Source organism: Leptidea sinapis, chromosome 23 (assembly GCF_905404315.1).
Source record: "Leptidea sinapis chromosome 23, ilLepSina1.1, whole genome shotgun sequence".
Taxonomy (NCBI): domain Eukaryota; kingdom Metazoa; phylum Arthropoda; class Insecta; order Lepidoptera; family Pieridae; genus Leptidea; species Leptidea sinapis.
The window spans coordinates 5343109-5366034 of record NC_066287.1 but is presented as its reverse complement, the minus strand read 5'-3'; the positions used below and the strand labels follow the sequence as shown (position 1 = coordinate 5366034).

Here is a 22926-nt window from a genome sequence, read left to right as displayed (position 1 = left end):
AATAAAGTTTATTTGACTGTAACTTTGACTTTGCAGAAAATAATTCGATGTTTTTTGCAGACCTTTTTGCAGCCAGCATTGCAATGTGCAGTAATAAGTCGAGTCAAAGACACTAATTGTACAACGTATCTAGGTTTGTGAATTGTCGCAGCGAGTCGGCTCTACCATAGTAGGATCCCTGTCATCATATTCTTGTGAGGGCACAGAACCGCGCAATCCGAGGACAAACGAGGAATCCACTACGCCACCCCACTCATCAGACCTACAGTAGCACACAACGCATTTCTCAAGCTTTCTTATTTTACTAATTTGATGCAAATGGCTGAATATTGTGGGAATGCTTACATCAAACTTGTTACCAATTCTTGGTAGTTTAATGCTTATCGGCTCCCACTATCGCAATCATCGTTATTTATTTTAGTAGCTGGTATCCCTCGGAGTTCACTCTTCCAGTTAAGTATTCGGAAGTGATGACACCAAGACCGCACGGTGCGTATATTATCCTCTCCAAACACATCTCTGATCGTGTGAGCTGTTTCTGCTGCGATTGTTCCACCCAGTATTCACTCGTATTCATATATTACTCTAATTTTCAAAGTATCCATCATAGATTTTCCCGTGACAGGGTAGCGTCGATCTGTCAAGCATCAAGAGTACTAGACCAGCTCTACCAAAGCCATGTTTACTACTAAAGCCGAATGAAAAAGTAAAATCAAACAATCCAATATCTATTCTGTAAAACTCGGTTTTATTTTAATGCATAGCATAACAAAACGGCAGTTTCACACTGAAACTAACTATGTTAATTTAATAGCAATTAGTTTGAAAGTCAAATGGAGCAGAAATTAACAATTTTATCTTCTCAATTCCTTATAATTTCCAATTTGCTTTATTCAGTAAATCAATCAATATCAATTGAGTCATCTAGATTGTAAGTCAAACAAATGACCGTTATAATAATAAAAGTGGTACACTTGACCATTTACCACCACTTCGGAAAATTTGTGCCTTTGGTGGCAAGAAACTCATTGCCACTTTTGATGGACATTTCCATAATTTTATTCAATCGAACGCAAAAGCCGAAAAATGATCTGTCGATCTTACTGAGGCTGGAAGTGGCAGTTTATTTTTGTTTCTGGCATAAGATGTTGATGTATTTTGAAATTATTTTGGACGAATAAAATTTCTTTATTATGCTTTTTTATGGAACAGAAGGACAAGCGAGCGTACGGGTCACCCAATTTTAAGTGATCACCGCCGCTCATATTATTCTGCAACACCAGTGGAAACACAGAACCGTACAAACCTTAAAGGCTCGTAGGCCGCATGAGGAAGCTCATTTCACAACTTGATTGTACGTAGAAGAAAGTTCCTTGAAAACCGCACTATGGAGGAACGCAACACATCCAGATGGTGGTGATGATATCCCAATTAGTGGCGTGTCGTGCGAAGGTGAAATTCGGCGGCAGGAATCATGTCAAACAGCACGTCGGAACACTCCCCATGATAGATGCGGTAGAAGACACGTAATGAAACGACGTGTCTACGCAACGCCAGGTAATCTAGATATTCACAGAGTACTAATTAATCCCCGACAATTCGAGCAGCTCTCCGTTGCATTCGGTCAAATGGTTCACGCTAATTTTGGGGTGCGCTTAAAACTCCATATGTGGCCGAACCTGCGCTTTGTAGAGCGCTAGAATATGGGCCGGCTTGAAGTATTGTATAAAAGGTTATATTATTTGGCTTTGCATTCTAAATGAACGCGGAATTGGCAATTGCTCGAGGTTGCGAGACCCAGTATTCCAATACAAGGCGAGGCTTTAAGGGAGGTGTTGTCGAAGAGCTGATACGAGAAATGGGGTTTAGGGTTAGAGGTGTCCAACATAGCATTGATATGTAGAAGAAACATTGTAGGAGATTATGTAACTAATATTTAAGATATAAAACCCGTAAATAAGTCGGTAATGTAATATATGTATTCTATATCCACAACATCAATGAACAGCGTGTATATTTCAATTCGTCCTCACTAATACAGACCATGCCATCAAAAAAATTCAATTTCTTATTCTTTTTCAAATAAATTTGTAAAAAGAATTTAAGGTCATCAATACAATCATCAAGCTCAAAATATTGTGTAGAAATTAAATTTTTACTTTTAGTGACCTTGGTTTTAAGTATATCAGTGAAAAAAGTCGGGGTACCCGACCCTTTACATTTTCTTAGTTTGAGGTTAGGTTATAACACTTTTTTCCTTGGGAGAGGTCCATTACCTTGTAATGGGAGTAGTATCAGGGGGGGGGGGGGCACCCCACTTCTCTTCCCTCCACCTCCTCCCACTCTCTTGTAAAGGGATACTAAGTTTAACCAAGTTGTCATGACCAGATCTGTTGGTATCATGGCACATCATAACGATACCTGTTTCATGCTCGTGAACGGGTGCTTCTTGTGGTGGCTGGGTGATCCTGTCACCGGGAAGTCACATGTTTTTTATTTCTTTTATTTTGTTTGAGTTATTATACTTTTTTATATAAAAAAATTATAAAATGCTCGCATAATGCCTTTATCCGGAGACACGTCGTGTAAGGCATTTAGTATTTGACGTTTGAGTACTTTTGTTGCATGACTTTGCATATATTATTGTAATTGAAATAATTTGTAATTTGCTAACGCAACCTTATTTTTTCTTGCTCTTCTTCAAGGAGAATGCCTTCTGAATGAGCTGTATGAAAAAAAAGATATATTTCAAGTGTTATGTAATTTACCTATGAAATGAAATATTTTTGATTTGATAATAAATTATTTACAAGCGGTTCTTAACCAATTATAAAATAAATAAAAAAAAAAACAAAAAAGCCTTTTATTCCTGCCTTGTCTGTCATTTTAATTAGGGGACAACCAGGAACAACTATAATATTAAATTATTTCGTCACACTTCAAAAAGGGTCATAAGTTCACGACGGGACATGTCGAAATATGAAAATAATTTAAAATACAACTAAAATATTCTATATTTACATATAGGTATAGTCGATATCGATATTATGGTAACATAATTATTGCTTTGTGTTCTCAGTGTTAAATTTAATGATATAAATTATAAAATTAATAAAACTGCTGTTAATTCTGTCAGAGGCAAAATGTGAGACGACACTCCAGCGAGGAGGGGTATATGACTTATGACAAAGTAACTGAAGGGTCTTAGGGGGTCTATATCACAGGCATTGTGCTCGCGGATGCTGCCCAGTAGAGCAACAAGGATATCCCGGCAGCGGTGTGCCGATTCAGTCAGCACTGCTTGGTAAAGTAGCTGGGCAGGAGCCGGCATACGGCGCGCCAGTAGCTGCGGCAGATCGCACACAGCGAGGGGGTGCGCCCCCCGGGCCTGTCGCAGCCCTTTGCCTGGAAGTAATATGATATATTTGGTTCTTTTGAATTAGATAGTTCATGATTATTATTTATATATGAGAAGGCTTAGTTTGCAGTATGCACTGAGCTTCCTATTGATCAACATCATCAGCCGGAAGACGTCCACTGCTGGACAAAGGCCTCCCTAAAGATTTCCACGACGGTCGGTTCTGCGTTGCCCTCATCCAACGTATTTCGGCGATATTGACCAGTTAGTCAGTCCATCTTGTAGGGGGCCAACCAACACTGCGTCTTACGGTACGTTGTCGCCGTACGAGGACTTTACTGACCCAATGGCCATCTGTCTGTCGAACTGTCTGTGCCCTGAGCACTGCCACTTCAATTTGGCAATCATTCGGGCAAATTCGGTAACTTATTATTAGCTTCCTATATTTTTAATGGTTCATAAGCAGCCTTGGTAATACCATTCGAGCGCTCGAATTCATCGCCTGTCAACCAGCTTAAGAAATTCAAATCAAAATATTCTTTCGAGCTCCTCCTCCCCTATCAAACGATGCAGGGCGAGAAGAAGGTTGGTACTAATTCTAATGGTAATAGGACTCCAGGTTCTCATCCATATAACGCTTGTCGTCAAACTAACGCCGAATAGCATCACGTGCAGTCTCTGATATGAGAGCACTCCTGGTACTCCCAGACTGTCATCTGGGTTAGTAGTGTGTAGTATGTCCTCAATATTCGTTTATTGAAGAGTGTTCTGGTGAACTCAGCCACTGGCTTACCGTGCTTTGTTCGTCGTCGTGATCGCCGGCGGGTTGGGACTCGAACGCACCGCTTTCAACCACACTGCCAATGTAAAATGAAATGAAAATGAATTTATTTTTGAATAAAAGTTTAGCACATATTCAAACAAACAAAGTTAATGAAAACAAATATTAGCTAATCTTAAATACAAAAACAGAAAAGAAAAATATACAATACTAAATAATCTGTGTGGCACCGGTCTTCCAAAACTGGAGTCTGCTCAGATACATCCATACTTTAATGAGCACAACATTGATTTTCAGTGACCCCATTGTGTGACGTTTGGATCAGTCTGAACTGCAGCCTAGCGAAACTCTCTAAGAAAAAAGCGATTCACTCGATTGTATGAAACGTGCAGTCATTGGTAGATTGACAGATGACGGCTATAATCTTGTAAAAAACGGAGATAGCCGAAGTCACTACATTTGCAACTGTTCGCTTTCAAACTTAGCCGGATTATACTTCGTCACCAATCGCCATACTGTAATTACTACTATTGCAAACTTATGTCAAATGACTGCACGTTTCATACTAAATTAAATTTAAATTTTTGCTTAGGCAGTCCCGCCACTAATTACGTAGTATTTACATCCATAAGTACATTAAAAGTAAAATATAATTAAGCAATTGTGGCAAAATAAGTTTATTATTATTTTCTCACAAACAAATATTCTATTTTTGATAAATGGAAACATAAGACACTGTTTGTTTATTCATCGCCTACCTTTCCACCACAATATTATTACGTCGAGGATGTTCAGGCATAATGTCCAGCTGGTTGGTGCGCGCGATTGCCAGCCGAGATGGTGATACCACCGCAGACTTGCTTGTCAGTGTCACCTTAAACAATTATCACTAAATACTTAGAAATGAAACCTAGCAGTTTCCATAAGTTGGAAGCAATTTTGTCATTACATCACCTGAAATTAAGTATTTGTCGAGTGTAGCAAAAGCGAGTATTGCTGCATACGGAGGCAATTTTTTTTATTTCTCATATATAGATAACAATCTAAGTTGAAATGAAGAAGTGAAGCACAAATTAATGCTATTTATCAACTGTGTTAAAAACCAGGTACAACTGGACCGTATTTTTTGAATATAAGTCAAAATTTTTAGTTAAACAAAGCGTTTTTTGGTTTTGGTTGGAAAAACAAAGCAAAGATTTGTAGACAGAAAGCATTCTTTTGTAAAGCGAAAATGATGGTGATCATTAAAAATGGCCGCCGGGAGTCTTAAAACGAAAGTATTTCACATGAAACAATCAATGCCACAGACACCGGACGAGTGACGAGAAAAGGAGACGTAGTGTGTCATCATTACTTGTCATGCCGGACATCATGCTCGTCGTCGTCTACCGCTCCCCATTTAGTCGGTTTTTGACCGCGAGTCAAAGGACGAGACGGTGACATTGTCGTCTATCTGGCCTTTTTCCTTCTGCCGGTGACCCCACCAAGTAAGGCTTGAAAGACAAAGATTAAAAAGAACAGTGTTATAGTAAACAGGATGTCCCAAAAATTGTGTCAAGTGGGTCTTCTGAATCACCCCCATGTATGTCCCGCGATTTTGGTTTACCTCTTATATTATAGTTAATAATCAGCAAGCCACCTGTTTATCGGCCGCGTACTTCATGGGCTCCGTGGAGACCAGCTTATCGCACACAGATACCGAGCCCGAGGACACGTAGAGTGGGCGGGGCGTGAGGTGCTTGGGGTACGTGGGGTACAGGGGACCCGCAGGGCTCAGGGGTTGACCGGCGATCGCACGCCGCGTCGCAAACACACGCCCCAAGTCATCCAACTTTGTCATTATCAGCTGGTACGTCTTGCACGAGTCCGGCTGCGAGACAAAAGGCTGTTCATTAGTTTGCTGTGTCTTTAAGCCTGTCTGGTGCGACAGCCTTACTTATTTTACTGAGTGGACCCATTGTTTCCAGGATGCTTAAGATTCCATGGGCAAAAAACAATTGCACCTCATCTAGCTGCATAAAGATTCATAGGAGGATACCTTTTTGTATCTTTTCGTAGTACAAACCTGGAATATGCATTACAGATATGGAGCCCTCTATATGAAAAATACGCATCCAGAAACGTTTCGTAAAATGTCTGTGTTACCGTTCGAGGCAGATCTATCATTCCAGCAACTACCTAAATGTATGTAGGAACTATCAACTCCTTTCCTTAAGCTAAGAGGCAACGTTGCTAACGCAGTATTCATTCAGACTGTTGATATAAATGGAAAGCGCGCCCCTGGATCAACCATAAAAATGGGTGTCCCACAGGGTTCAATTCTTGGTCCATTTCTATTCTTGATCTATATAAATGATTTGCCATATGTTGTTAAGGATAATCATGAAATTGTTCTATTCGCTGATGACACATCCCTTTTATTTAAGATTAAAAGACGTGAATCAGTCTTGGATGATGTAAACAATGCTTTGTCCAAAATTGTTCATTGGTTCAATGCTAATAATTTGCTTTTGAATAGTAAGAAAACTAAATGTATTAAATTCATAACCCCAAATGTCAGTCAGGTGAATTCAAATGTACTTGTGAACGGGGAGTACTTGGAACTTGTAGACACCACAGTTTTTTTGGGTATTACTTTAGACGCAAAACTCCAATGGCGTCCACATATAGCTGGTTTGGCGAATAGACTTAGTTCTGCAGCATTTGCTGTAAGGAAAATTCGCCAGCTCACAAACGAAGACACGGCACGTGTCGTATATTTTAGTTATTTCCATACTGTTATGTCTTACGGTATATTACTGTGGGGACACGTTAGTGATATTCAAACGATTTTTGTGCTGCAGAAAAGAGCTGTTCGAGCAATCTACAATCTGTCCAGTAGACATTCGTTGAGAGATAAATTTAAGGAGACCAACATATTAACAGTACCATGTCAATACATATTTGAAAACCTAATATTTGTGCATAAAAATATAGATCGTTTTAAAAAAAAACAGTGACATTCATAAGTGCAACACTAGAAATAAACATAATCTTGCTCTGATTCACACAAGGCTAACGAAAATAGACAAATCATTCAGAAGACAATGTGTCCGTTTTTATAATAAAATCCCTGAAGAAATTTGCAAACTACAATTAAAAAAAAGCTTATTATACAATTAAAGATTATGTAACAGATAAAAGTGCATGGGATTAAAGCAATGTAAATAATATTATAATAATTTAGCAGTAGGACTGTATTATTCTATTATTTGTATATTTTCTTGACTTCAAAAAGTGATGCGGTTATCCTATTTTGAGAAATAAACTATTTGAATTTGAATTTAAGTATGCATAGCTTTTTCTTCGAATCATGCGAGAACCATCGCGCTGTATCCTGTTTCATTTTTTTTATGAAAATAAGGGAAGACGAGCAGGACTTTCAGCTGATGGTAATTGATACGCCCTGCCCATTAAAATGCAGTGCCGCTCGGGGGTTCTTGAACAATCACAAAATTATGAGCGGCACTACAATTGCGCTCGTAACCTTAAGACATAAGATTTTATATCATCTGTCCAGAAGTTTCACTAGGTACGGCGCCCTTCAGACTGAAACGCAGACAATTTCTGCGCCGCTGTGGTACCCATAATCTAGCCGGCAACCTGTGTTAAGGATCCTCCTAATGGTAAAATTTCTATTTTTTATCATCACTAAAGCTGCCCAGAGACGTCCACTGCTGGACATTAGTCCTCCAAAAAGATCTCCACGACAATTGGTCCTGTACTTTCCTCATCCAACCTATTGCGGCAATCTTGACAAGACTACTAGTCCATCTTTTGTTGGCTACGTTCAGCAGTGCGTGTTCCAGGTCGCAAGGCGTGGTCGCTATTCGAGGACTTTACTGCCCCAACGGCTATCTGTCCTTAGAGCTATATGCCCTGCCCATTATCATATTGAATTTTATATTCAAACCTAAATATATAAGCAGTGAATGCATATATAAGGCAAGGAAGCGCATCTGACGGAATAAAATAATCCGCAACTAGAACTATACAGTAGTAGGCAGGGCTTACAAACTGTACCGGCACGCGGTAAATCAATCATTTCAATTCGGTTAGGCGAGTGAGCACGATCGCATCCTGGTCGGTTATTTAAAACCGATAAGACATGGATTTTCCAATTAATAAAACTGACGACTTTATACTAAAGAGGTGCACATATCATTCGGATCTTCCTTGGTTTTTAAACCTACATGAACAGTTCTTCAATATCATTATTTTATTTTTCATCTTCATTTTCATTTTCATTCTCTCTCCTTCCCACAAGCACACAGCCGGTCTGAGGTTCGAGTCTCCTTAGGAGACGCCCCGCGACTGTTGTTGCGTAGTCTTTGCGGCCTCCACGGCCCACGTCCTACTTCGCTGTGAAAGCCAGGGCTGCTAACAGCTCAGAGGAGGTTTTAGTCGGTATGGGGCGTCCGCTTACGCGGACACTCGAGTCCGTTTCTTTATACTTAAGTACTTAAAATACTACAAACCGTACTAAAATTAAAATCATACAGATCACAAACAGAAGCCAAGTGTACAAAGCCAACAACACAATATTCTCTTCCTAGTAGGTTTTAAAGATTTCGACATGAATAGGAAAGATTTGGAGGAGCATATTATAGTTGAGAGCGAAACCTTGATGTGTTTTGCTCAGATTTTTTAATCGGGGTTGCAGTATTCCTAAATGAACTGATTGGATATAAACTTCATAAATTTAAAAAGGTCTCAGGTAATGTTTTGCTCGTACATTTCAATTTTGTCTTTTGTCTCTTGTGTTTTGTTTGTGTTTCAGGCATGCATCATCGTTTACCTAAATAAATTTCTAAATCTTCATAGAAACCGCGATGCAGGTTGAATGCAAGGTGAGCTATTTGAAGCTAAACACAAATTGTGTCAACTATTTTGTTCTCTCGCTAAGTATCTAAAAAAAAATATGCGAGTGATGTCGTAAAAACATGTTATAAGATGCTGACGCGCAGCTATTTACAGCACGGTTTGGCCGTATCTATGTATAAAACTAAAAATGTTCTAATTTCACTATTAAATTCGTGTTGTTGCACGAGCCCACAAACAGCGTGCAACTGATTTTATGTACAGGACACGATTAAAAATAATTACGGATTCGCAATGGAAGGAATCAGTACGTGCGCAGAGGGCGCGGGCGGGGGGACGACGCCGCTCTACTTCGTTAGTACACTCTATTGCTGCTCTGTCGAGTTGAGTCATTATTTGTGTTTATTACCATAATCCCGACAGCCCGGACTACGTACAACATGTACATAAACATGTAGTGATCGTTGGACACGGTGTTTACAGATATCGGCAGGTGAAATAGGAACCTTATGTTTAGCTTTCCGTTTGTCAGAAGTCCGACTGCTGTAACTAACACTGCTGTCGGTTGATGAGGCCACGCACTTCACTTTCTTAGTCGACTCGTGTTTGTGCGGAGCGGCCGCGGTTTCGGGAGGGCGGGGCGGGGGTGGTGTTGCCAGCTTCTCACAGAGCTGCGCCACGCGCGAGATCTGCTCCTGTTGCTCGCGCAGAGCTTTCTCACAGACCGCGCGGAACTCACGCAGCGACGACGACGAGTGCCGGCTCACCGTCCCTTCTCGACTTCTAGCGCACGGTTCGACTATGCGTCTGGAAAACAATCATAAAATTTAGTTCCTATCTATTTCCGCAGTAGTACTGACACCAGAACTACCACAACCGTTTGCTGTGTTCCGATTCTGAAGTGTTGTAGTGTGGCACATCCTATAAGTTTTAAAATAACGGCTGCATTAGTATATAGTGGGCGGTGTTTAGGTATTACGAGCAGATGATGCCGCTTCACATCAGATCATATGTGGCTCGTTTGTCACTTATTTCCATAAAATAGATATGACCTTCAACATACACAGGGCATACTAAAAGTTTTGCAGTTCTAGCTTCTCGGAACTATTTGAATTTCGATTGTTATATTTTTTGAAACGTTGCAACCTTCTTAGTAATGAAAGAAAACAATTGCCGGGAAATCATTTGTCAATTGTTTTTTATCACACATCAAAGTTCTATGTACGCAACGAAAATAGAATTAAGTCGAAAAGATTTTAAAAGTTCTCTCTCTCCGCAAGATTGTGCCGATCGTCTTCAAAATGCTTTTGGGAGAGAAGCACCTTGCTTGAGCACCGTGAGGCGATGGTTTGCTGAATTTGAGAGAGGTCGGGTTTCTTTACATAACGAATTTCGTGAAGGGGGTGAATAAAGCTCCAAAAGTAGAACGTCATCGGTCATCATTATTTTATCTGTATCCAAAGATGAACCTCAACTAAATTTGATCGAAGCTCTTGTATCATAAAACACTCACTTGCGGCTTCGCTGCTTGCGCCGTACGTAGCTGCCGTCCGACACGCCGGAGTCGTGCGACACCCGCTTGGAGCGTCCCCCGCCCCCCTCCCCGCTGCTAGAGCTGGGCTCGCTCCGGCCGGCGGGCAGCACGCGGCGTCGTCCCGCCACTCCACCGTCCACCACGAACCGCTCGCCGCTGACAACCAACTGACACCTGACACCTGACACTCCAACTCAAACTCGACAAACATAATGGGTATGTTCCGATATGCACTGCGAGCACTGCACAGTGCTATCACTGTAGAAAAATTCGTTCCGTTATGGACTGCCAGTATACTGCCGCAGTACCCTAGGGAAATATATGACGTCATAAATCGCCGCCATATTCTACTGTGAGCACTGGCGTTTTCGAGGTAAGGTACTCGCAGTACTTTGATCACGTGATCATTCAAAACCACTCGAGTGCGTCACGATTTATAAACAATACCTACTGTTTAATCCCAAATATCTTTAATTTGACAGTACTCCAACAACAGTTATTTTTTAATGAACTAGAAAACTTTAATACACTCATTTGAATGCTGCGTCAAAAAATGTGGCTGACAGTATACGGGATCGCGTTCCGTTTTAAATAATAACCAGTATAACTAGCTATAAAGGAACGGCTTCACAGTATACTAAATTGACGTCACACTGTACAGTGGTCGCAGTGCATATCGGAACATACCCATAATATATTAACCACACAGTTAATAACAACAACAGGTCTTTATTAAGGTGGATCCACACATGCCGGCGGCTTTGCCGCCGATATATAGCCAATTTTTTATACCATTGCTGCTGTAGGCCGCAGAAGCCGCAGTAACGCTGTGATTATCCGAATTATATGATTATAATTATAAGCTATGATGAAACCGACAAAATTATCAATTCAATATTAATATAACTTAATAGTTAATATACATATTTAATTATGTATAACCATTTACCATTTGCTCTATCTATTACTATTTAATTTTATAAAGTTTCTTATTAAAAGATAGGTATAAGTACTTTAAAGTCATATAGATAAATATTGTTAGTTTTAGTTCTATTTCATTCATTATTAACATTAAATTAAATTATATAGCAGACGGTGATAACTGGTTGGCTTTGCATAGGGTTCCTCTTTGTTTCCGTTTTTGTGACTGACAGTGTATTAGACATGTAGAAAGTAGTAACAATGTATGCAATTATAATTAATAATAAAAAAGTGAAATGAAAAAAATAAACGTAGATCGTATATCTTATCCCAAGCAGCGAGCAAAATGACCGTTCGGCCAGCGGCAATGCCGGCGAGTAACATCTGCGGCTTTGTTGCCGAACGAATGCCGCCGGTCTTGTGTGGATCTACCTACAGTTCAAAATCTATACTAATATTATAAAGCTGCAGTGTTTGTTTGTTTGAACGCGCTAATCTCTGGTACTACTGGTCCGATTTGAATGATTCTTTCAGTGTTGGGTAGTCCATTTATCGAGGAAGGCTGATGAATGCAAAGATGTTTTTTTTCAAAATTAGGGATCCGTGATAAAATTGCTATTTTGTAACACAAGGTGTAAAATCGAAAACCTATTTTTGCGTGCGCTGCAAAAACTATTGACAATAGAACAAAATGATGCACAGGCTATAATATAGGCAATATTTTATTACTTATAAAACTATCGCGTGAATTATACTTTATATGGCAAAACAACGTTTGCCGGGTCAGCTAGTATTATTATATTATAGCATACATATTAAATGGAGATAAAGCTTTATAGTCAAATTAAAGTCACTGTTATTATTATGCAATGATGTGTTCTCCTATAATTGGTAGTACCTTCATAAAAATTTAAATAGATAAAAGCACATGCCTTCTACAAGTAAGTATGTACAACTGATGGAGATCCATACAAATAAATAAAGGTCCTACAAATATCATATAGGTCAGATCAATAGATCATTCGATTCGGAATGTCGCCAAAAAATGTAATTCGAGAATTATTATAAAATTGCAATTATATACCTACTAGCTGATCCGGCAAACGTTGTTTTGCCATATAAATTGTATTGATCTTTTGCTTGCTAGTTGATAAGAGATGGCGCTAGTTGTATTCATTAGTAACAATCACACTTCTTTTATATTTTGTATAATTCACACTATAGTTTTATAAATTATAGCCTATTTGTTATTCTGGTGTGTAAGCTATATTATTGTAAAGTTTCGTCAATATCTATTGAGTAGATTTTGCGTTAAAGAAGTTCAAACACACATCCAGACATACCTACAAACTTTCACATTTATAATATTAGTAGGACTAACTAAAAGAAAACAGTGGCGTTTAGTTACGCCCAAAATAAGCAAAGCTTTATAAGATAAATCGGATGACCCCCAAATTTTGGCATATCGGTAGATACTTAAATAATATTATAATGAGTTTCGCGCAGAACTTCGCGTTTCGAACTCACTTGCCGTCTGCCGATGAGGACAACTTTATACGATAGAGTGAGGTACAAACTGCCAATTAAAAAAAAAAAACAAACTATTTTAATTTTCCGAAGCGATCCGATGCTCTCGTCTTTCGTTTTGTACTATTTCGGTTTTCGTGTGCGTACCAGCTACAGAGTGGGTACTGAACGATGAATATTTTTACAGTACCTACCTAATTACGACAAAATAATAAATATAATTTAATACAACAGCAAATATAGTCAAAAAAAATTAATATAGTCGTTGGTTCCGCTCTCTGGTGATCTGCATGTGAAACCTGTATCAGTGTGAGGGTGAGGGTACCGGGTGGCGGCGGAGGGCCTCACGGAGGCTCGCATGTAGCGGTCCAGGTCAATGATGTCGGCCGTGCGCCCGCGGCTGGGCTCCACCTCCGACGCCGATGTCGTCACTGACATCCTGTCCTGTGGGTATCATGAAATATGTAAACATCATCTCATCGACAACACTTCCCTTAAAGCATCACCTAGTATCAGAATCCTGGGCCTCGAAATCTCAAGCGATTGCCATTTCTGTGGTCCGTAGATGCAAATATCCTTTTAAAATAGGATCGATGAGTTTATTCTTTGTGAGTTCAGTTAAAAGGCATAAAAGGCATTTATTTTCTCAAAATTGATTCCTTTACAATTCTTTTTGATGTCATTTCTTATACTACTAGATACTACTACCGCTTCGGAAACAAATGGCGCTCTGAGAGAGAAGAAGCGGCGCAAGAAACTCTCCCAGCATTCTTTTTTTGCGCTCTTTTCAATAAAAATATACAATATTGTACAGTCATTTCTATCGCTATAAAATAATCACAATCTAGTCCCAGGCTGTCCGATCATTTAGATATTCAGTCGTGGAGTAAAAGGATTTACGACAGAGCCATTTTTTTATAAAACATTTAAATTTATTTATAGATAATGCCTGAACAGTGGCTGGGACTTTATTGTAGAAGTGTATACATTTACCCTTAAAGATATAATGTATCTTATGAAGCCTACTAGAATTAATTACAAAAAAAAATAAACAAAATATCAAGATTACTATTCAAAATAAATCAAGGATTTCCTCAAATAAAAGCTTGACATCAAAGACTTAAATGTAACTACAGCAAGAACGTCAGCTCATATGTATTTTTCCATTTTTTATCAACAAGTCAACATTCGTCAACACTATTTAAATAATAAAGTTATGGTTCCTGTGGGCGTAACTGTTAATCTATAACCGCTAATGTATTGCAATCAAAGTACCTCGCAGTAGCTGGAGCTGGGTTTGTGAGTGTCGTGTGAACCTGGGCTGGCCACCGCTCACAGCAGGGTGGCCAGGGTTCAGACCGAGTGGTGGTGGCTGATACTCCACCGCCAGCTTCACGCGACCTTATGTCCGAACTGACACAAACGTCACTATTGACTGTATTATTGTCATAGAGAAAGATTTTTGTGGATCTTAGAATATTCTTATTCAAAACACAAGAAAACCAAAGTGTCCGTCTCGTAAATATGTTTAGAAGGTATAATATAGGTAATATAGTTATAAGAGTGCTGCAACATACAGTTGTGATAAATGAACTAACTGACATTACTAATGGTTTGTCATGAAATAATCAGCCAGTAGATATATTATGATAGGTATGTAAAAGTAGGTACTTACTCAATAGAATGGTAAGATTTTCTATTTCAGTTCAAGATTTCTCAAAATAAGTAAAATTAAAATAATTCGTCTTCATCATCATTATTTAATCTGAATTAAAATTGTTGATACTATGATAAAATGTTCCAGTAAACTTACTTATATTGAATTGAACTCCTCCGCGACAGTTTTGAGCTCACGATTATCTTAGTAGGCGGCACTGTGGTGAGTCTATCACCACGACAATACATATCAATACACACAATATGATATACGCAGAAATAGTTGCTTTTGATATAAGCCCCAGGTGAATTCGAGGGCTTACCATAGTCACGAGTTAGTAAATATCAATTTGTGCGCGTGTGTATTGCGAACAATCTGTTTATGGTACAGTCGGCGTCACTAAAAAACATGGCAACACCCATAGTTACCATATAGACACGTCGATTCACCGAAAGTGACCAAATAGATAGATAGCGTCATCCAATAACGACGCCATAAACGTCATTAACATAGCTACATTCAAAGCAACACGTATCGCTTTACACAATTCGCCAAAAGAACCACCAAGTGTTCAAAAATATGGATACTTTTGTGGAAAACGAACTTTCGGTGTACTTTAACTTCAGTTGACATATTATCAAGATTGACAATATACATGCAGAGACGGAGTTTTTTACCATTACTTACTCTGGTTTTAGTAGTTTATTTTTATGGAGTTATAATGCAATAGATATTATTTTGTGATATTTTTTTTATATTTAACCTTCATGAAGACGACCACAATCTTAAAGTACCTGTAATTCTTGTTGTTGGTGTCCCGATATATTTGACACTTTGGATGACGCTAACATAGACGATGTACCTAAATACTACGTAATAAGAGGCGGGAATGTAGGTAAAAATTGAAATTCAGTTTAGTATGAAACGTGCAGTCATTTGACATAAGTTTGCAATAGTAGTAATTACAGTATGGCGATTGGTGACGAAGTATAATCCGGCAAAGTTTGAAAACGAACAGTTGCTTATAACGTAGTGGATTTCGGCATCTCCATTTTTTACGTCTTTAGGATTATAGCCGTCATCTGTCAATCTATCAATGACTGCACGATACATACAATCGAGAGAATCGCTTTTTTCTTAGTTTCGCTAGGCTGGACGCTATTGAACGTAGTGTTTAAATTCTCTTTGGACGCTATCTATATGGTCACTTTCGGTGAATCAATGTAGGTATGTTGTAACGATGGGTGTAGCTATGTTTTTTAATACAATGGGTGACGCAATTTTTTTGACACTGACTCTAAATATCAGTCGGGAAGTTGCGACAATGTCTGACGTTTTTAATGTTTTTTTTTTAATTAGAGGGGGCGAATGGGCAAGACGCTCACGTGTTGGGGAGTGGTGAGGCAACCGCCCGTGGATATCCGAAACAACAGGGTCGAGACATCCATTGCCGGTCTTTAAGGTGGGAGTATGCTCTAAGGTTAAAGATCTCTGAGTCGTATCGGTTCAGGAAAACTATCGAGGGATTAAGTTCGGCGGGAGGAAATTGTCTGCTGGTATCAACCAGATATCGGCCTGATCGTCGATGATTCGAGCCGCTCGTCATTATATGCAGGCAAGGCAAGGAAGAAGATGGTACTGGGGAGCTTTATGAATGTGACAGCACATGCACGAGGTGGCCAATTATCAGTATAATTCTCCAGTCAGGTACTTACCCTGGCCCTCAAGTCCACGCCGCTCGTCCGGGAGGGTGTTCAAATAAAACAACAGCTCTCAGGCAAGTCTTTGTTATTATCATACATTCATACAATTATTGCAATTTGTTATACTACAGCTACCTACAGCATTATCAAACATATACGAGCGTGTGATGGCAACCGTCATTGTTAATGTCGCATCGCAAAATATCAAAAACAATTTGATATTTTAAGACAAAGTAGAAAGGGGAAAACTAAGGAGAACCATATCTCTGTGTCTATATTGTTAAGATTTGTTAAATCACGGGCGGCGCTGCAGTAGCAAGTGGGTGAATTTTACTTCGAAGTCCAACTATAGTGTGGCTATTAGAGCTGTGCACTCTCTGTCCCTGATGTATGCGCGCGGCGAGACGGGGAGGAGTATCGGCTTCTGCTCTATGTCAGCGCCGTCACGAACGGGCGGCAGGTAGTGTTATCTGTGTCGGACTGTTTATGTCAGACGCACATGCGATAAATATTGAAAGATGGGTCGTGCGTTATCTCGTGATATGAAGACTGTCATTTTTAATGATAGCATGGCATATTGAATTGTGGACGGAAATATTTAAAACAGCTTTTACACAAAATGGGCTACCGTTTCAAAAATTGCAAATCAAAGAGACATCTCCTTATAGAGCAGCCTAATATTACAGTGTGGCGGAAAAAATATCTTACACAAATCAGATTTTACAGAACGCAAAACCGCAACATATATTTTCTTGATGAAACATACATCAACGCCAGTCACCATGCCAGCAAATTTTGGCAATCATCGTCATAACCCGGAATTCATGCTGATATTGGGAAAGGACGGCGATTGGTAATTCTCCACGCTAGGTGTCGAATGGCTTAGTCGGTCATGGAGATATGAGTGGATCTACTTTTTATAAGTGGGTAGATGAAAAGTTATAAGTTGCTGTCGAATTCTGTGCTTGTAATGGACAACGCGTCTTACCACAGCGTTCAGGTTGAGAAGAAACCAACTATATCAAGTATCAAAATTGAAATGCATAACTGGTTGCTACGAAATAATGTAGAATTTTCAGGAACCATGACAAAGGTTCAACTGCTACTTCTTATTAAAAATTACACCAAAAGAACCCGTGTATAGATTTGACGAACTCCTGAAAGCCAGTGGACACACTGTTCTGCGTTTACCTCCGTACAATCCAGATTTAAATCCAATTGATATATCTGGGCTGATATTTCAAACAACATAGCCCAAAACTATATTAATTCTTCTCTAGACGAAACGAGAATCTTATTGGATAAATTGTTTTCGGAATTCACGGCGGAAAAATGGCAAGAGATGCGACGATGTCCAGAAAAATGAAAATGATTTCTGGAGTCGCGATAGTAGTATTGGAGTTCGATAATGTTATCGATTCATTCAGCATAAATTTGCAAGACTCTGATTCAAGTTCCGGTGGCGAAGTGGAAAATGAAGATGATGACGTAAGAAAAGACTAGTATTTTCTTTCATTAACGCGAGTGTTACGCATTTAAATAAAACACTTATAAAGGATTAAAACACGTGTAATTGTAACGGATTTACATTAGGTGTTTGCGTAAAAGTTACATTTTTATTTTAGTTAACCCGACGTTTCAAGACCTTTCCAGATCTCGTTTTCAGGGGGACTGCAGATGAAGTGAGTCAAAGATAGTATTTGTCATAGTTGTCATTATGAAGTTTAGCGCCATTTATTTCCTCAGAGGTGGTATTTGCTGTAGACAGATGATTTAGGCAAAATTTACTGACAGTGTCCTCTTCTTTTTTGGTATGTGTAGTTATGAGTTTTAATTTAGAGATTATTGGATCCCAGGTGTTAGATAATTTTAGACCATCTTCTCTATTGAAATTTGGGTGTTTTTTAATTTCGATGGCTTCACGTACCAGTCTTGGGAGAAATCTATTCTCTTTTACCAAAACTTTTGGTCGAACCGGATGTAGTGGTTAGGACGGTCTGTCATGTGTTCACATACAGCTGACTTAGAGTGACGTCTGTGTTTGATATCCGCAATGTGTTCTTTAAGTCGGCTTGAGATATTACGTTTGGTTTGCCCAATATAAGACAGGCCACAGTCGCAGTCCAGTTTATAGACATCTGCATCTTGCAGTGGAATATTACACTTAACTGGTCTCAAGAATTGCTGGATCTTCTTGTGTGGCTTGAAAATAGTATTAACTGAAGCACGTTTTATGGCGCTTAACTTCATAATGACAACTATGACAAATACTATCATTGACTCACTTCATCTGCAGTCCCCCTGAAAACGAGATCAGGAAAGATCTTGAAATGTCGGGTTAACTAAAATAAAAATGTAACTTTTACGCAAACACCTAATGTAAAACCGTTACAATTACACGTGTTTTAATCCTTTAAAAGTGTTTTATTTAAAAGAAAAGACTAACTGATATTGTAACATCTGTCCGACATGTATCGATCTCATGTGAACTCATGCACTTTTTTCTTCGCCTCCCACCTCGCCGCGCGTACCTCAGGAAGTGCACAACACTAATGGCCACACTATATCATATAACATATTAGGAATATTTAAATGAATGTGAAACATTTCATCAATTTTAAACAGACATTTCAAATACTAATCTCAGCGCATGTCTGTGCATCCACAATGAACAGTCCAATTTACTCCATTCCCTCTTGCTAACTCTAGCGCCATATAGAACTTCTTCACTGCTTACAGCTGGACACCTCTGTAATTGTTCCCCATATTATGTGATAGTACCCTACCTCTACCCCCCAGGACAATAACCCTCATGGCGCCAGAATACGTCTTACAATTTGAGCGTCACTTCGTGCTAAGGAATGTTTCATAAACTGATAAACATATTATTAATTATATAAATATAGCCAATAGAGCGATAAAACGGGCGATTCAATTTTCAAATGGATCTGATATCATTATTCCATTGATAAATAAATATTAGTAATAACTCGCACTAAAATTATGTAGTACATTATTCCGAAAAAATTACAGAGCATTAAAAATACACTTAAAATACAATCAATCTCTTTGTGTTCTATTCGTCGGTGAGGTCCAAATAAGCATCAAGCGATAACATAAATGGAAACATATTTCATCGGACAATCAAAGTTCAATTTAAATCAATTCCGTTAATAATATTTACAAATGATATGTCGCATCCTCACAGAACAAATAATAATAAACGATAAAAGTTAAAATACATTTAAAATGTATGTTTCACAGCCACGACGTGACCTCAAACAACTGTAAACTAAATATGATACTATATTGAGTACAATATTATCGAAGTTAACAAAACAGCAAATTTTTATGATTTAACAATATAGAAATAACAAGTTACTAAAGAGTAAAATTTATAACACACATAACATTAGTATAAACAGCCAATAAAAGTAAATTTACTCAAAGCCAAAGAAATATAAAAAATGGGTGTTATTTAAATGGTAAGCATAAGATTCGAATTTTGTGAGCAGTAGTAGCTAATTGATCAGCAACTCATAGCCAGCAAACATTACAAAATCAATCAGCAATTTACGTCATTCTGGACCGCTGAAATTATTTTTGTACAGCATATTAATTATATTAGTTGCAATGAGCTGCTCCTGTTAAATATAATTGGTAAGCCCTAAAGTTCATTTTAACGCATAGAATTCGTTTCTGGCACCCGCCGGCCGCTGCCGCGGCACGCTACGCTCGGGTCGTGCGTTGTTTTAACTGTTCTTACCAATTTTTAAAAATATTTTTAGAAATCTTGTTAACCAGTAGTTATTTTGCGGACTGAATGTTCATTATGCAAAGTTATGTTACTGTAAACTGCCTATTTATGATTTAATTTTTGACCATAATATCAAAATTATTTACGGAACAAGGATTGCTGCCTGATGTTTTTTATTGCAAACAAAATCTTTTTATGCCGACCAAATTATTTAAATGCTGTTTTTTTGTGGCTCACCCTTATTTTATAATTGCTAAACGTTTAATTACTTCTATAATTTGTTTCAATAATAATAAGCCTGATTCACATTGCAATTTTGATCAAGTTTGATATTAAATTATTAAATTAAATTTTAACCAAAATTTTGAACGATGCGGGACTCAAACTGACGACCTCTCAGGATCCGCTCGAACGCTTTTACCAACTGAGGCAACCGTTCGAGTGACACATGGTTCGTAAATCTTGTTATATCTTGTTCAACTCTCAGGTTGTGACTCCATCTACAGGATCTACTTTACAGTTGATAACCTGCTCAACCCCAATAATTGCTTATTAAGAAATTGAATTGAGGCCTCTTTCAAATCTTAACAATTTGTTATTTGTAAAGTGCAATCCCTCACTTCTGATTGATTAAATTAAGTTTGTAAACAAAATTTCTCCCGGATTTTTCATAAATTTTGCTTAGGTACAAACAATTATAATCCCAGAACCGAGGGATATCACTTTAAAAATAACAAATTGTTTAGATTTAATTATTAGCTATACATAATTCACTAAAAAATCTATTTTACATAATTCATTCATCTTCATATCTTTTCACAATCAAAATTCGCCACCAGATGTCGTCAGTACATCAACCCTCACACCCTTCTATCACCTGGACATATTTTGCTGAAATATTTGAACACGGAGACGATTTTACAAATCACATCACATCTAATGTTCACAACAATTACTTTACATACAGTCGGGTTCTCTCATAGTCGCAACTGTGAAGGAAGCATCAAAATTAATGAAAAAATATCAATAATAATGGTAAGTTACAGGAAGAAGAAGAGAAAGATTAACTTGTGATGTTAACAAAAAGAAAGAAACGACATTCGTTAAGCACCTTTACAGCATTAGTGTTTATTCCGAGCATGAAATTGATGAACAATATTAAAATTTATTTTGTATTACTCATGCGGGAAAAGTAGTATCTTGGCTTTGCGGTTGAAAAAGGGCCGTTTGCCCATTTTTAAATTTGAGTGCGAAATGTTTTCTTGCATACACGCAAATTTAGTTAATCAAAACTGAATTGAGGTTGACGCGTCTGACAGTTTAATTTAAACTTAATAATATATATAAATTATGTGACACGTTGTTTCTCCGCGATGGACTCCTAATCTAATGAACGGATTTAAATGGGGATTACTTCATGGAGTGCAGTTTAGGTCAACTTAAGATATAGGATAGTTTTTATTTCGATTTCGGACCCATAATTATTTATATATCCAATATTTGTTTTGTATGGACATATTTACTGTGAGAGAATTTAAAGACGCACGGTTTGACAGTTCTGCTGTGAAACAATTTCATTATAGTTAACAAGAGGGAGACGTTCTATACATAATATATAGAACGTTATTGACAGGAAGCATATTTTACAAAATAATTCTTGGTGTTATGAAATATTATTGACAAATTCATAAAAAAAACACAGTATTTTATTTATTATGCACAGAAAAGCGTCTGTCGGGTCAGCTAGTAAAAATATAATTTAAGTTACAAAAGTTTTAAAACGAATACGGACTCGGAAATAATGTATAAATCGTCGCATTTGTTATACAAAATTGTATGTATATGGGCAATCGAAAACTTTTTACACTACTTGAAGCGTGGCTCGGAACGTCTGTAGCCGTTACAACACGACGCATGCGGTGCGGGCGCGGGCGCGTGTGTGTTGGGACCCCGTGCTGAGTATTTATATCATAATCCAGCGTCCTATATTATTAATTCGTTTAGCGCCTCTGTGCGGGTAATAATTTTCACACGCGATAAATAAAGCTGGGACCACACCTACACTAAGTTTATATTAGTCTCATCGGTAAGGTAACCTTGATTGCACCTGGGTGTCACTGTCACTATGACACGTCACACACACATATCACTCCGCCACTAACATCTGAGCAGCATCTCTGTAAATGCGTCACCACAACGTCATTCCAAGTGAGCTGATCATCAATATTAAGCGTCCTCGGTGTGTCACGTCACGTCACGTCACGGTCACTCGAGAGTGTCCGGGGGGCGTGGCCGACGGGGGCGGGGTCACTGCTCCTCCGCCAGCTCGTCCATCCGACACCTGGAACATGCACAAGCACCGCAGTTATTCATCGAGTTCCTAATGCACAGCGTATTCTGGATACGAATATTGGTTTAAAAAAAAACATTCATGTTTTTTTAATTCTTTATTATCTTATTCTCTTTTCGTTTTGTCAACTGTCAACAGTGGAACTTGTGCTTAGAGATTTTAATTATATTTTTAGTGTCTAACTTTACTAAATTGCAGACTTTTGTAATGTATTTGTAGTATAAAGTGTTGTGAACCTTGGTAAATGTTATATTGTGAAAGTGTACAGTATTTACAGTGATAAACTATTATTAAATTTGCAAACAATCACATAGTGAACAAAAAATTTTCATGTACCCTCAATTTTCGTAATAATTGGTATTATTTCGTCGTCAATGCCGTATCCATACAATTGCTAAATAATCATGGTTGGAGAGTGTTTGGCATGTAATATTGGTGTTCTAGTAACACAAAAAAAAATTAGATGCACTAAATGTAA

The 22926-nt window shown here is 38.2% G+C and overlaps 2 protein-coding genes across 2 annotated transcripts in view; both read right to left on the bottom strand.

Annotated features, from left to right (window-relative positions):
* Nucleotides 1-2914: 2914 nt before the first annotated feature.
* Nucleotides 2915-14400, bottom strand: LOC126971431 (uncharacterized). The gene is made up of 8 exons (XM_050817751.1): nucleotides 14257-14400; nucleotides 13307-13425; nucleotides 10513-10689; nucleotides 9506-9806; nucleotides 5779-6009; nucleotides 4898-5013; nucleotides 4152-4215; nucleotides 2915-3405 (listed from the first exon to the last, which is right to left on the bottom strand). Exons 2-8 carry the CDS (start codon nucleotides 13417-13419, stop codon nucleotides 3292-3294), a joined length of 1116 nt encoding a protein of 371 aa, XP_050673708.1. The 5' UTR covers nucleotides 13420-13425; nucleotides 14257-14400; the 3' UTR covers nucleotides 2915-3291.
* A 2009-nt stretch (nucleotides 14401-16409) lies between these two features.
* The window catches only part of LOC126971432 (cilia- and flagella-associated protein 410), a 43895-nt gene continuing 37378 nt past the window's right edge, over nucleotides 16410-22926 (bottom strand). The window contains exon 12 of the mRNA XM_050817752.1: nucleotides 16410-22439. Coding sequence (XP_050673709.1) covers nucleotides 22406-22439 — 34 coding nt within the window. The 3' untranslated portion in view covers nucleotides 16410-22405. The remainder of the gene's footprint in view (nucleotides 22440-22926) is intronic.

Coding starts and splice junctions, on each gene's coding strand:
- LOC126971431 (XM_050817751.1), bottom strand. CDS start 13,419: ATGTCAGTGACGACATCGGCGTCGGAGGTGGAGCCCAGCCGCGGGCGC. Junction 9,807..10,512: donor CGCAAGCAGCGAAGCCGCAA/GTGAGTGTTTTA, acceptor ATTGTTTTCCAG/ACGCATAGTCGAACCGTGCG. Junction 6,010..9,505: donor AACGGAAAGCTAAACATAAG/GTTCCTATTTCA, acceptor TTTGTCTCGCAG/CCGGACTCGTGCAAGACGTA.